Source organism: Cajanus cajan, chromosome 9 (genome assembly GCF_000230855.2).
Source record: "Cajanus cajan strain Asha chromosome 9, NIPB_CcT2T_4, whole genome shotgun sequence".
NCBI lineage: Eukaryota > Viridiplantae > Streptophyta > Magnoliopsida > Fabales > Fabaceae > Cajanus > Cajanus cajan.
The window spans coordinates 32,550,389-32,564,607 of NC_138525.1; the positions used below are offsets into that span (position 1 = coordinate 32,550,389).

The following is a 14,219-nucleotide window of genomic DNA, read 5'->3' on the forward strand; positions in this document are numbered from 1 at the left end:
GAGGCTTATCTATAAAAGAATACATGGTTATTGGAGCTTGTAGAGGCTTGTCTATAAAAGAAAAGTTGGTTGTTAAAGCCTAGAAAGGCTTTGTATTGAAAGAATACTTAAGTAGTTGCTTGAAGAGATAAGTTAAAGAACAATTAGGTTTGAGCCAGAAGTAGCTTGGGAAAAGAATAATTGTATCTTTGTAAAAGATAGTGGAACTTGAACTGGTCAAGAACTGGACATAGTCTCGATAGTTGAGACAAACCAATATAAAAATACCTTGTGTTCATATTATTATATCTTTGTCTACACTCCTTGGTGTAACGATACTACTTCGTTGTATTCAACCCTTCTTTTAGTATCTCTCCTTTCTCCAAAATTATTTTTAAAAAATTGAAATATCTCATTACATGGATATAAGTTGTGGTTCTCTAAAAGACAAAGTTGAAAACTCTTCAATGAGTAAGTTTCCTCTTGAAGTGAAATATTATTATCTCATTTAGGTCCTTAATTGATACAATATGGGGTTAGGTCAAGCCATATTGCTTATGTTATAATGTATAGAGCAAGGCATGGAGTATGGGACTAGAATCCCTAACCGAGTGTTGGAAGGGTGTGTAGTACGAGAGGATAGGCAACAAGTTAATTCGTATTGCGACTTGGTTAATGCATTTCAATGTCGTAGTGAGCCTATACTAAAGATATATTATACCTGACGGTGGTACTGAACTTTCCTAGTTTAACTAGTGACATCCAAGTAATCAATTTTGCGTTGATTATGGATTGGTATTCAAACTTAAGTTGTTATAACCTAGAGAATATAGGTTATTCTGTGTTATTGGTTTGGTTAAGTCAAATCACTTAAACTACTCACTTGTCTTACAAGAGATCTCTTAATTGAAATGTGTTACAATGCATAATGTTGTTAAGTTGAAGTGTTGCAAAGTTGTGAAGTTGTATTTTGTTGTGGTGTAAAGTTGTTAAAGTTGAATATCACGTTGAATGGTGAGTTGTTAAAATTGCTAAGTTGTATTTGTGTTGTGAAGTTATCTCTTGTGTGTTGACCTTTGGTGTTGTATAAAGATGAGATATAGTTGTTATTGTTGAGTTGTATGTTGATGAAGTTTATGTTGTTAGCTTATTTCTTTCTATATATATATGTTGAATCTTTCTATACAAACTTACCCTTGTTTTTACATGTGTCAGACTGTAATGATCATATTTGTTGTGGGAGTAAGTTTAGGCTGGAGGGCGAGCACGATGTTTGGTCATGTAAGAGATGGCATTGTTTTGTGGTTGCTTTTCTGACATAGCTTGTTTAGATGTTTAATCAAAGATTTAAATTTTATTGTTTTCTAGTTCTATTATTTTGTATATATGTGTGGGGAACTGTTGTAACCCCTAATGAGACTTTATGTTTTATAGTTGTTATGAATAAGGATTTTTTTTTTGCATCCTATAAATATATCTGTTACATTAATATCTAGGTATTATTTACTTGAAAATCCTAGATTAGAATATTTATATTTTATACTGCTTAGTAATTGTAATATAATAAGTGTATTGACCTGCCTAGTCATTATAGTGACTAGGGATGGAATGTGTGAAGAGGGTATGGGAGTAAGAAAGGAAAGTGAGGTAGTAGTCACATGAGAAGTGTGACGAGGCATGGAAGGTGTAACACATAGGAGAGTGCTAGAGAGCACCAAAATGTGTTGAATTTTCCACCAAGAAATTAAAGAAAATACAAATACAAACACAAAAGTTTTTTCAAGATTCAATCATTTCATAGTTAAAGTATATCCGTTAACATTGGAAACAAACTACACACTTAAAACGTTTAACATTTGATATTTAAAAATAGTTAACATTATGATATTAACACAAAATATGTCGCTCCAAATTTGTCAATTGCAACTGCCCCAAGACACTCCATATTTTTCAGTCAAAACTCTAAAGAAAAAAAAACTGCCATCTAACAACACTAAAAAATCTACTACCTGCCATCTCCAAAAATCTACCAAGTGTCAACCCGTAAGTTCAAACTGCAATTCGAGTATACAAAGTTAAACAAATCAAATTTAAACTCTAATAGTAAACAAATGTAAATTATATACCCTAGTATCAAAAACATTGTTACTTCTAGCTCCTTATGTTCTGTCACTAATGACACATCTAATAATTTGAGAAAATAAAATATATTAGTAACTAAAATATAAGATTAAAGTAAAAATTAAAATAAGAATTTTCATACGTTCATGCTTATTTCAACTTTTATGGCTATAGCAACTGCAACATTTAACTTACAAGCAATCTTAGAGTTAGAGGACCTTAACTAGTTTATTGAGTGTCGATCAAAGCCTCTTATATGGTCGGATTCAAGGAACTACGATAGGGATCAAGAACACACTCACTAGTGCTAAATGTTGCCTTAGATGAAACAACGGATATAGGAATTGGTAAAATATCTCTAGCCATCCGAGAAATAACATGATACCTTCCTGACTTTGCTCTCCACACCTCAAAATGTCTATGATCATCTTTGTTAGGTGTTTCTTCCTTAGTTGATGGCTAAGGGAACCCCTGAGAGTGGATAGCAGAAAGGAGGGAGATATTTGATTTTAAGCCTACCTTTTCATTCATTCGAAAGGCCATATATAGCCATTACAAAACACGCAAAACAAAATTGGTTACAATCAGAGGGTCCTCCTGATTTGTAGGCAAGGAATCTTACGAAACGAAAACAAGCAAACAAGGTGACTAAGCACTTCTAGAAACATGAAACGAAAATAACAGGCAAATATGGTGACTAGGCAATTCTAGAACATGCTGACATAGTGAGCTTTATGGGATGTAATCCTTCAAATGGGCTGGTGTGGTAGTAGTCCGGTTGGGCCTTGCATTGGCCAATTGGGCTGTGGTCTGATTGCTAACAATCTTCAACTTCAATCTCCATATATCTAATACATTTCTCGTAAGTTCTCTTCGTTTTCTCTTCAATTGTATTTTTAATTGATCCTTAAGCAAACTTGCACTTTGTAGCTCGTGTCATAGCTTTATGATTGAGAGACAACAACTTTGTTAAGTGGGAAGATATTTAATCCTAACTAGCAAGGTAATAACAATACAAAAAGAAAGTAAAGGTAGCCACTGATTTAAGTACGAATTCGATATTTCTATTTTAATGCATAAGTTTAACAGGATATTATGAACATTATAACAGGAAGAAAAAACTAAGAAACAAGGATTGTTAAAGATATTAATGGTGCACAAGATCCTTAAGCAAAATAAACCAGCAGGTGTAATTGCAATCGCCAGGTGCGAATGGGACATACAGGATGTAATGGTCAAGTGTGTTAGACATACTAGGGAAATATTTTTTTATAAGCTTGCATGCATAACACCATAACCATTAATGCAATGCATATATAACCATATTTAAAAACCCATAATAAATTAACAACCAATCGCAAAATCATTAGTACAGTGCATATATAAAGCCACTCCATTTGACATACTAGTTTATAAACAATGCATAATCAATCGAATAGAATTATATAAGTATAAACTGTTAAAGCTATTAATGGTGCACAAGACCCTTAAGCAAAATAAATTCGCAAGTGCATATACAATCAATAGGTGCGAATGGGATATGCAAGACATGATGGTCAAGTGGAGCAAGGGTTGGGAATTAATTTTTTTATGAGCTTGCAATGCATAACACCATAACCATTAACGCAATGTATATATAACCATATTTAAAAATCCAAAATAAATTAACTCATCCAGAGAATCAATCACATAATCATTAGAGCAATGCATATATAAAGCCACTATGTTTGACGTAATATGTATATATACTTCATAATCAAGCAAATAGAAGTATATAACTATAGAAGTATATGTGGACTGTAAAGTGTCAACTAAAATGTTATAATATTAAGCATGAGTGAAAAGTTGAGTCAGGTATTTAGTTCAAATTCCATACTTTTTTTTACATGTAAACTCTTAACCTTTATAAAAATATAAATAATAATAATAATATATAATAATTAATCGATTGGATCATATTGAATTAGATCTTCAACATCAAAATTTGTAATTCATTTCAAATTTATTAGATGTTCATTATTGCAATCCAATTTAAATCAATCCGAATTTTGAATTAGTTCAGATACATCTAATTTTTGATTTAATATAAATATATGTCCAATCTTACTCTTTACAATTGTATTTTCCTTATAATATACTCCTCAATTGAACTTGATGAATCGTGATCCTTTTAATATCGATAGTTTTTATGTAATGTCCTGTACATATATTATTAGACTATTAATTGTAATATTGGTTAAAGGTTAAGTACAATGTATTTTTGTAGACCAATTATTTTTTCTCCTAATAAATTAGTAGAGATTTCCAAATAATATTGTTAGAATTCTACCGATCACATTACACCTTTACAAATCTTCTTGTATTTATTTTGTGAGGGTAGCCAGTGTGGGCAAGCACATCATAAATCCTACGGTGCGAAAGTTTTCCTAATCGCCAAATAAAAGAATTAAAAAGTGAACACTGAGGATTATTGAAGCACCAACTGGGAAATAGTATGATACTGTCATATTTTTTCTTTTTTAATGCTTATAAAATGACATGGGTTCATTTTTCCCAATTTCCTGGGGTAATGTGTACCCGACTCATTTTCTCCACTTGGATCCAAATTGTTCTTCCCCAACCTTCGTTGTCGTACCTCTGCGACTATAGAACCATACCTTAAGTTTGTCTCTTCATGTAACATTTCTTTGCTTTTTGTTGATGGAGATTGGCTAATGCATTGTTCCCCTTCCGATCTCATCTTGTTACGTAATTAGCACCCCACCGAGCTCGTTTCCTTCTGAGTCAATTTAAGTCGCCCCACAACTCATTGAGTCAACTCGCTCAAAACATGTTCTTAAACAACAATAACATGCTTGCAACCATAGTTTCATTGCTCCTAGTGTGTACGGCAATTGGTTATTGTCTCAAGGGCAATTATGTTCCCAGACTCAAACAACAAACTTTGGTGACCGTCTCCAGCGTGTTAGAACCTTCCCATTTCCACAATATTAACATAAAATCCCCACCCACGTTCACCAAAGACCTTGACTCCAGGACAGTTCTGGTGATTCCCATAACAATATATATATATATAAACATATAAAATGTGTAATTACATTTGTAGATATACAGAAAAAATTTAGATTCAATTGGGAAAAGGGAGTTAGTTGCACACTACCCACAAAAGTCGAAACCGTAAAAAGTAAGGAAAATGTACCCAGAAAACCCTAAATCTTCAACATTCATTTTCTGAGAGCCTTTGGTTTTGTGCCTTTAGTTTTGTGTTTTGGTTTGTTGAGATATAATACTATTGTACCGAGTTCAATCATGATTAGTATGTCTCCAAACAATAACGTTAAAACTACCACTTTCAACAAATATATAGGAATCTCAGGAATCACTTCTCTATTTCCAATAATACAAGACTAAGGCCACGGTCTATTAGCCTAGGAAGTAAATTTCAAGTAGAAGTTATTGATACTTTTAGTCTTAAGAGTCTGTTAAAATAAAAACTTACAACAACTTTTGAAAACTTCTCCAATGAAGAGATTTTTCAATAAAGAAACTCAAAGCATTCTTAACTTGTATCAAAGATAAATAAATACCAATAATTAATATACTCTTTATAGAAAAAAGCTATTACTAAAATTTATGTAGAAGTCACTAAATAAGAGTCACATTCCTTATGGTGGGTCTTATTCTAAAACTAACGAAACTCAAATTTTAACTAAGAAACTGTATCAGAAAGAGAGGATTAAAAAATGTATCGGTAACACTTTTCGGCCAAGACATTGATAGAAGGCATTCTTAACCAAAAACAAGTTCAATGATCAAATAAGCCTTGCAAAAATAAGCATCATTTGAAACCTAGGTAGCATATCCTTCTCCATCGTATTGCTGTCATCTTCAATCTCTACTCACACTAGCTATAATATAAATATATATTCTTTTATAGGAAATTATTTTCTTACTGTAAAAAATATACAATAATTCCAGACAATGATACGTATAAACTCCATCTTATGCTTATCTGGTTTTACTAAGTTACCATCCACGAGCCTCAAAAGTATGTTTGCAAAAGATCCCACTTGTTACTTACATGTTAAGAGTGCATTAAAATAAACACTATATGAGTAACAATGGCGATACGAACATGCGCTTAATTCTTTTCAGGGTAGCTGGCTTGATTCCTTCCTTGTACTGGATTTTTTTATAAGAAAAAGCAAAATTGGCTAAACTCTCCCCAATTTACTAACAACTTAATTCTTAAAAAGATAAACAATTAAGTGGGTTAAAATTCTTGCTGAAACAATGATTTTGATTCTTCAAATGAAATACAACTTACAAATTTACAAGTGATAACCGTTGGAGAATAGCAAAAACCTCTTCCACGTGCCTTCTGAAAGCCAAAGGTGGTTCAATGATATTTCTATTCATCTGCCACTAACATATATATTGGTTAGACTATTCATCAAGTATGGCTCGACCAAGATTTGTAGCTAGAGCAAGCCTAATAGAGCTTAGTGCATTAGGAGGTAAGCTAGGTTCAGTATAGTGGGCGCACAGTTTTGCCAGCGATAACTCTTGAAGTTTGTTCAACAGAAGATTGGTCTCGGAGACACTTAGAAGAGGGCAATCCTGCCAATTAAGCAGCTTTAACTGTTCCCAAAGGAAACAAATAAGGCAAAGATACAGGCTAATGCAAAATATACAGCAGAACATATTATTGGAAATGTAAAGTACACATGCTACAAATATAACATGCAAAAATCAATGATATGAGAATCAACCATGATGTGAGAGGCAAAGATGACGTAAAAAAAACAATTAAAAAAATATATGGTTGCAAATTAGTATATTAGATTTCCAACTCACAAGTACTAAGAGCTCTAGAATCAAGAAAGATCATAGTATTGAATTAACCCAAATTACTGAATCTTTAATAGCATGTGGAATGATTTCTACCGAATGGTGGATGCTTTATTCAAGAAAACTCATTATCAAGGCTAGAAATAACAAGATATTAGTGGTTAAAAGATAACAAATCAGCATAGAGTAGACTAAGACTACAGTTAAAGCTTGTGCCAAATGGTATTTCTAAAAGGAAAAATATGATAAGAATAGTTAAAACCGGGCGAGATAGATATATTTCAGCACAATGATTTACATCGGGTCCACTTAATGCACAGTAAAAGAAAGAAACAATAATCAAAGGTATTTTAAGAGGTTATCATTTACATGTTAACACAAGAATATAATTAACAGTTTAAATAAGCTCACCGAATCATGCAGAAGAGGCAGCCAAAAGCGCTGAGGGGTCGATGGATTTTTCATAAGCTGCAGAATGAAACGAAATATCACATTTTGAATTAGTAAGCTAACTAATAGCCAATAGGACTTTATCAGAATTTGGTATATGAAAAATTTATCCACAAAATTCCCCTATCTCTGGACCCCCAACAAGGGGGTTAAGAGATTGACATGGAAGTACAAGGAACAATGCTGAAACAACTGAAAGTGATCATTGCATAGCTCTCATTCTGGGCTCTTCTCTTCCTTTCTCCCTCCAAAAATTAACCCCCAACTTGTTGTGTCTTTTAATATTCCTAATAACAGATATTAAAGAGGTGGCAAAATAGAAAGGACTATCCAACACTAGAGAGAAATTTAACCGGTATACTGCATTTGGTTTTAACCTTGTTTTTTGCTGGTAATTCCAGTCTCTCATGCTGTCATTCTGTGAGACATTCATGATTTATTCCATATAAACTGGTCATTAAATCCCCGTACTCGCTTCAGCAAATTCAGCGGGAAGGAAATAGGGGAAAATACCAAATTTCTGATGTCTGTTTAAGGGGAAAATAAGAAGCAAATGTTGTGGGTCCCACAAAAAATTATTTCCTCCAAATGAGCCATGAAAGCGGGCAGAAAGAAGTCAATAGTTTTTTAATTTTTAAAAATTAAAATGTAACAACAAAAAAATAATTTTGTTAAAAAATATTATTAGAGTATATAGCATTTTACTCTGTTATATCTTTTCTGTATGGGCTGTTGTATTGTAAATGGCTGTTTTGTTAGTTAGTTAGCTTCTCTTCTAAGCATTTGTCAGTTATTTGTTATCAGTTACTTAGTTAGCTCCTTTTGTAAGCTTGTCATGTATACTTCAGGATCTATATAAGGATGCATCTCTTTCTTGTATCATTAAGTGAAAATTATTTTTCACCAGATTAATAATACAAATTCAATCCTCTCAATATAGTATCGAGATCAAGGTCGATCTCTCACCCATAACTTCCGCTTTTTCCTCCTCCTTCCCCGCCACCTCTCATGGATATTGCTTCAAATGCCATTACATTCTCTCACTGTTTCAGACAAGCTTGATTTGAAGAATTATTTGCTATGGTGTCAACAGGTTGAACCTATAACCAAAGGTCATTGATTACAATAATTTCTTGTAAATCCTATGTTAGAATAGCTTATTAGAAAAGCCTTTTCTATTTATTAATATTTCTTTTGTATGTCTGATGTGATGTCTTAGACTCCTAGGCCTTTCCAATCTATGTACTCAATCTTCTATATTGATATATAGAGAAAAGGAAAGCAAAGTGTGTCATACACACTATTTTTCTTAGATCCTAACATTCAAGTTGGTATCAGAGCGGGTCCGATCCCGCTCTGTCATTCGCCGCTGTCCGCCGCGCGTCCGCTGCTGTCCTCCACCGTCCTCCGCCACCGGTCGCCGGTGACTAACTTTTCCGGCAACCTTAGGGTTTGGTGCGCCTCATTGAGAGCGACCAACCCTATTGGTTTCGAGGGCATCGAAGCCACCACGCGCCCGCACGCGCTACCCCAAGTTTTTGTTCTGCCAAGAGCATGTATCTCATGCCCTGCCTTCTGGTTGCCGGAAGTCCGCCACGAGCCAGTGTTGTACTTGTCTACACTTTCTGGGTCTGTTTTAGACCTTTGTGTACTGTTCCAAGTGGTTGTTTGGGTCGCGGTCACTATTCATCTCCTTCTCCTTGTCTCTATTTCTTGTCTTCTTCCATGGCTGCTTCAGGACCTGCCCTTGCTATTGCTGGTACACATACTATTACTATAGAAAAGTTGAATGGGAAGAACTATCTGTCATGGGCTGCATCTGTAGAACTTTGGTTTCTTGGTCAATGACACTGACCACCTACAAAAGGAAGACATTTAGCGGTCAACAGAGAATAAAGCTCAGTGGAAGAAGATTGATTTTCAGTTATGTGTGGTGTTGTGGCAATCCTACAAATCCAATATATTGGGAACACTTAGAGCCTTTAAAACCTGTTGCTCCTTTTGGAAGAAGACTCAAAATATTTATGCTAATGACATTCAAAGGCTATATGATGTTGCACAAAAATTAGCCTCTCTGAGACAAACTAGTCATGATATGGTTTCTCATGTGGTTGAAGCTCAAGCAACTATGGATGAACTAAAATTGTTTCTTGATGATGAGTCATTGGAAGGAATGAAGAAAAAACTTGATAGGCTATATATGGTGATGATTTTATGAACCTTGTATTCAAATTTTAATCATGTTCGTGATCAACTCCTGACCGGTCATGAAATTCTCTCAATGGACAACCTAGTTACTAGATTGCTTCGGGTTCCAACTGAAGCCAAGAACGAAAGTTCTATTGCCATTGTTGAAGCTTCTACTATGGTCTCTTCCAAGGGAAGAGGTGGTCGTGGAAACCGAGGAAGAGAAGTGGTCGTCCTCAATGTTCCTACTGCAAAAGGATGGGTCATACTCAAGAGAATTCTTACTCTCTCCATGGTTTTCCAGAAAAGACAGCAAATCTATCCAAGTCTGATCAGAAAAATCTGATAGGAAGATTCCTGAAGATGACTATCAAGAATATCTTCAATGTAAAGCCATGAGCCAAGCTCAATCTTCCTCTACCACTACTGTTTCTACAGCCTGTATTTCTCAATTAACTACAAGTCAAAGTCCATGGATCATTGATTCAGGTGCCTCTAATCACATAGCTAGTAATGACTCTATGTTTTCTTCCATGTCTCCTCTTAAATCACTCCATCTTATTACCTTACCAGATGGATCCAAAATTGTTCCCAAAGGAATTGGTCAAGTTTCCCTTTCTCCCTTGTTAAATTTAAAATCTGTTTTGTTTGTCCCTAATTGTCCTTTCAATTTAATCTCTTTGAGTCAATTGGCTAAATCCTTAAACTGTTAAGTAACTTTTAATGTTGAATCTTGTGTCATTCAGGAACGTGGTACGAGCAGGATGATTGGCGTAGGACATGAATTTGGTGGTCTCTACTATTTTGGAATGCAACCATCTGCCTCTTGTGTTGCTGTTTTGCCACCCAAGCTTTTGCATGATTGTTTGGGTCATCCAAGTTTGTCCAAGTTGAAACTCTTAGTTCCTAGTCTCAAGCCATTGGAAGAGTTAGGTTTTGAGTCATGTCAACTAGGCAAACATGTTAGATCATCGTCAGGGACCAAGAAATAAAATTGAAAGATACTGTATTATTGAAAATGAAATGTATTACAGAGATAGAATCTGCAATACCCACAGAGCACAGCTCCTGACCCACAACTAACTGAATACCCAAAAACTCTCCCCTTCTCTTTCATCCTCCCTCTAAATGAGAATCCACCCAAAACGTAACTAACTCCACGTTCCCTCATTGCATAAATTCCCCTTTTACCCCTTCTACTAATATTTTTTATTTCTCCTATTGTATGTCTTCCATACCCATGGCCCATGGCTGAGTTGGACTGGGCTAGCTATTTTATGGGGCTTGACATTGCCCTCTCCTTCAACAATAGCCTTGTCCTCAAGGCGTACATCAGGAAATTGATTGGTAATAGTAAATGCTTCTTCCCAGGTTGCCTCCTCAACAGGTTTCCCACACCACTTGACCAACCAGTATGGAACAAGAACCCCGTTTTTCTGTCTTTGTTGAACTGCCAAAATCTGCTCAGGTGTAATGTTCTCAAACACTTCCGCTTCCAAACCTGCAGGTAAGTCCACGGTCTCTTGGTAGTTGCCAACAGCTTTCTTAAGTTGAGAAATATGAAAAATGGGATGAATTTTGGAATGTGAAGGAAGCTTTAACTGATATGCTACCGCCCCTATCTTCTTCTCAATTTGGTAAGGCCCATAGAACCGAGCAGCCAATTTAGGATTAATTCTTTGTGCCAAACTTTGTTGTTTGTGTGGTCTTAGCTTGAGAAAAACCCAATCTCCCACTTCATAGGAGTGATGACTCCTTTTCCTATCTGCATACTTCTTGATATGTCCTTGAGCTCGCTGTAGATGATACCGTAACTGCCTAAGTGCCTCATCCCTATCAATAAGCTCCTTCTCAACTGATTCTACTTTGGTTTCACCCGTAACATACTGCACCAATGTAGGAGGTTTCCTGCCATATACTGCTTGAAAAGAACTGACCCCTATCGTGACATGAAAAGTGGTGTTATACCAACATTCTGCCCAGTGCAACCAATTGACCCAAGTCTTAGGCTGTTCAGAGCAAAAACACCTGAGATAAGTTTCCAAACACTTGTTAATAATCTTTGTTTGGCCATCAGTTTCTGGATGATAAGAACTCATCCTAAGCTTGGTGCCTTGGGATTTGAATAATTGAGTCCAAAAATGACTTAGAAAAAGGGGATCCCTGTCACTGACTATAGACTTGGGAATCCCATGCAATTTTACCACTTCCTTCACAAACAAATCAGCCATTGTTTTAGCTGTAAATGGATGTCGAAGGGAAAGAAAATGAGCATATTTAGAGAGTCGATCCACCACAACTAGTATGGTATCAAGTCCCTTGGACTTAGGGAGAGCAGTAACAAAATCAATGCTTACATCTTCCCAAATTTGTTCTGGTATATCTAATGGTTGCAGCAACCCAGATGGACATTGAGCTTGGTATTTCTATCGTTGGCAAATGTCACACTCTTTAACAAAATCTTGAACTCTCTTCTTCATGCCACACCAATAAACATTTTCAGCCAATCTTCTATATGTCTATAGTAGCCAGAATGACCACCCGTAGGTGTGCTTTGAAACTCATGTAAGAGAATTGGAATCCAAGAAGAATTTGCTGAAATGACCAACCTGCCATAATAGAAAAGAATATCATGTTTTATAGAAAATCCCGGCCTAGATGTGGGGTCTTTGTGCAAATCTGAAACCACCCTCTGCAAGTAAGAATCATGATGAATTTCTTCTTGCACCATACTTGAGTCCAACCATTCTGGTTTAGAAACCAGAACTTGTAATTCCACTTCTTCCTTACTCCTAGACAAAGCATCTACAGCTTTATTTTGAGGACCAGGCTTATAAATCACCTCAAAATCATACCCCAACAATTTAGTGAGCCAACATTATTGATCAGGGGTAGAAATTCTCTGCCCCAACAATTGTTTCAAACTCCTTTGATTAGAAAAAACCTTAAAATGTCTCCCTTAAAGATACGGTCTCCAATGTTGAATTGACAAAGCTAGTGCCATGAGCTCTTTGTGGTAAGTCGATTTTGCCAAATTTCCTTCAGAAAGAGATTTACTAAAATAGGCCACGGGTCGACCCTCTTGCATCAAAACAGCACCCAACCCTCTTCCCGCAGCATCACATTCTATCACAAATTCTTTTGTGAAATCTGGTAGCCTCAAAACTGGTGCCTCTGTCATAGCCTTCTTTAGCCTCTCAAAAGCCGTTTGAGCTTGTTCCCCCCAATGAAATCCTTCCTTCCTTGTTAAATCTGTTAGAGGTTTAGCAATTTTGCCATAATCTTTAATGAATTTTCTGTAATACCCGGTCAATCCCAAGAAACCCCTAACACCTTTTACCCCTTTTGGAACGGGCCACTCCAAAACACTTCTCACCTTTTCCGGGTCCATTGCAACTCCATCCTCCGAAATTACATGGCCTAAATATTCTATTGTCTTCCTGCCAAAATGACAATTCTTTTTATTTGCTACCAAGCCATGTTCTTTCAAACAAGACAGCACATTCTCCAAATGTTGGATATGAGACCCCCAATCTCTGCAATACACTAATATATCATCAAAAAACACCAAAACAAACTTCCTTAAACAATGCCTGAACACATCATTCATCAAGGATTGAAAGGTTGTTGGTGCATTCATTAACCCAAAAGACATCACAAGATATTCATAATGGCCATTATGTGTTCTAAAAGCAGTTTTAGGAATATCTTCTTCTCTTACCCGGATTTGATGATACCCTGAATTTAGATCCAACTTAGAGAAATAAGAAGCTCCATTCAATTCACCAAGCAATTCCTCTATGACTGGTATAGGATACTTGTCAGGTATAATCTCTTTATTAAGAGCCCTATAGTCAACACACATTCTCCAAGTATGGTCTTTTTTTCTTACCAATATCAACGGGCTTGAATAGGCACTTGTGCTAGGCCTAATGACTCCAAACTTCAATAATTCATCCACTTGCCTTTCTATTTCCTCTTTTTGATAATGTGGATATCGATATGGTCTCACATTCACAGGTTCAGCCCCTTGCTTCAAAACAATCACATGCTCTTTGGTCCTCTTAGGAGGTAAGCCTTTAGGCTCTAAAAACACTTCTGAAAAATTTTGCAAAATACGTTGCAGCCTTCCCTCCTGCTCATCCGTCAATCCTTCACCTTCACACCCTTTTGCCTTTTGAATCTTACTAGGCCACATCACCCCATTTATCTCTTGTACCTCCTGATTTAGAAAGCAAAACAAAGAGTCAAATACTCTCCCAAGATTGACTTCTCCCTTCAATTGTATCTTCTTCCCCTCATAATTAAATTCCATAATTTGTTTCTTCCAATCAGTAGTTACTTTCTCTAAAGTAGCCAACCACTCCACACCTAAAATCAAATCCACATCCCCTACATCAAAAACATAAGAGTCAATGATTATCTGCAACTCATCCAATTCCACCAATACTCCATTACAACGTCCTTGCACATTTTTTTTGTTACCATCCCCCAGTGTTACTTTTGCAATTGTAGTCTGCCCATAATCCAACCCCAAAGAATCCACCCACCCTTGTAGAAAGAAAATTATGTGAAGCTCCACTATCAATTAAAATTATCACAGGAACGCCTTTAACCATCCCCTTGATCTT

General features: G+C 35.8%; 1 protein-coding gene across 3 annotated transcripts in view; it reads right to left on the minus strand.

Annotated features, from left to right (window-relative positions):
* Nucleotides 1-2,209: 2,209 nt before the first annotated feature.
* The window catches only part of LOC109792175 (nuclear pore complex Nup85-like protein), a 29,398-nt gene continuing 17,388 nt past the window's right edge, over nucleotides 2,210-14,219 (minus strand). The window contains exons 17-18 of one of the 3 annotated variants that reach the window (XM_020351553.3): nucleotides 7,363-7,419; nucleotides 2,210-6,741 (exon numbers count right to left, since the gene is read on the minus strand). In XM_020351553.3, the coding sequence (XP_020207142.1) occupies nucleotides 6,547-6,741; nucleotides 7,363-7,419 (252 nt within the window). In that variant the 3' untranslated portion in view covers nucleotides 2,210-6,546. Of the gene's footprint in view, nucleotides 6,742-7,362; nucleotides 7,420-8,722; nucleotides 9,260-14,219 lie in introns of those variants that run through there. The other 2 variants (XR_003803370.2, XM_029270083.2) reach the window with 2 other exon arrangements.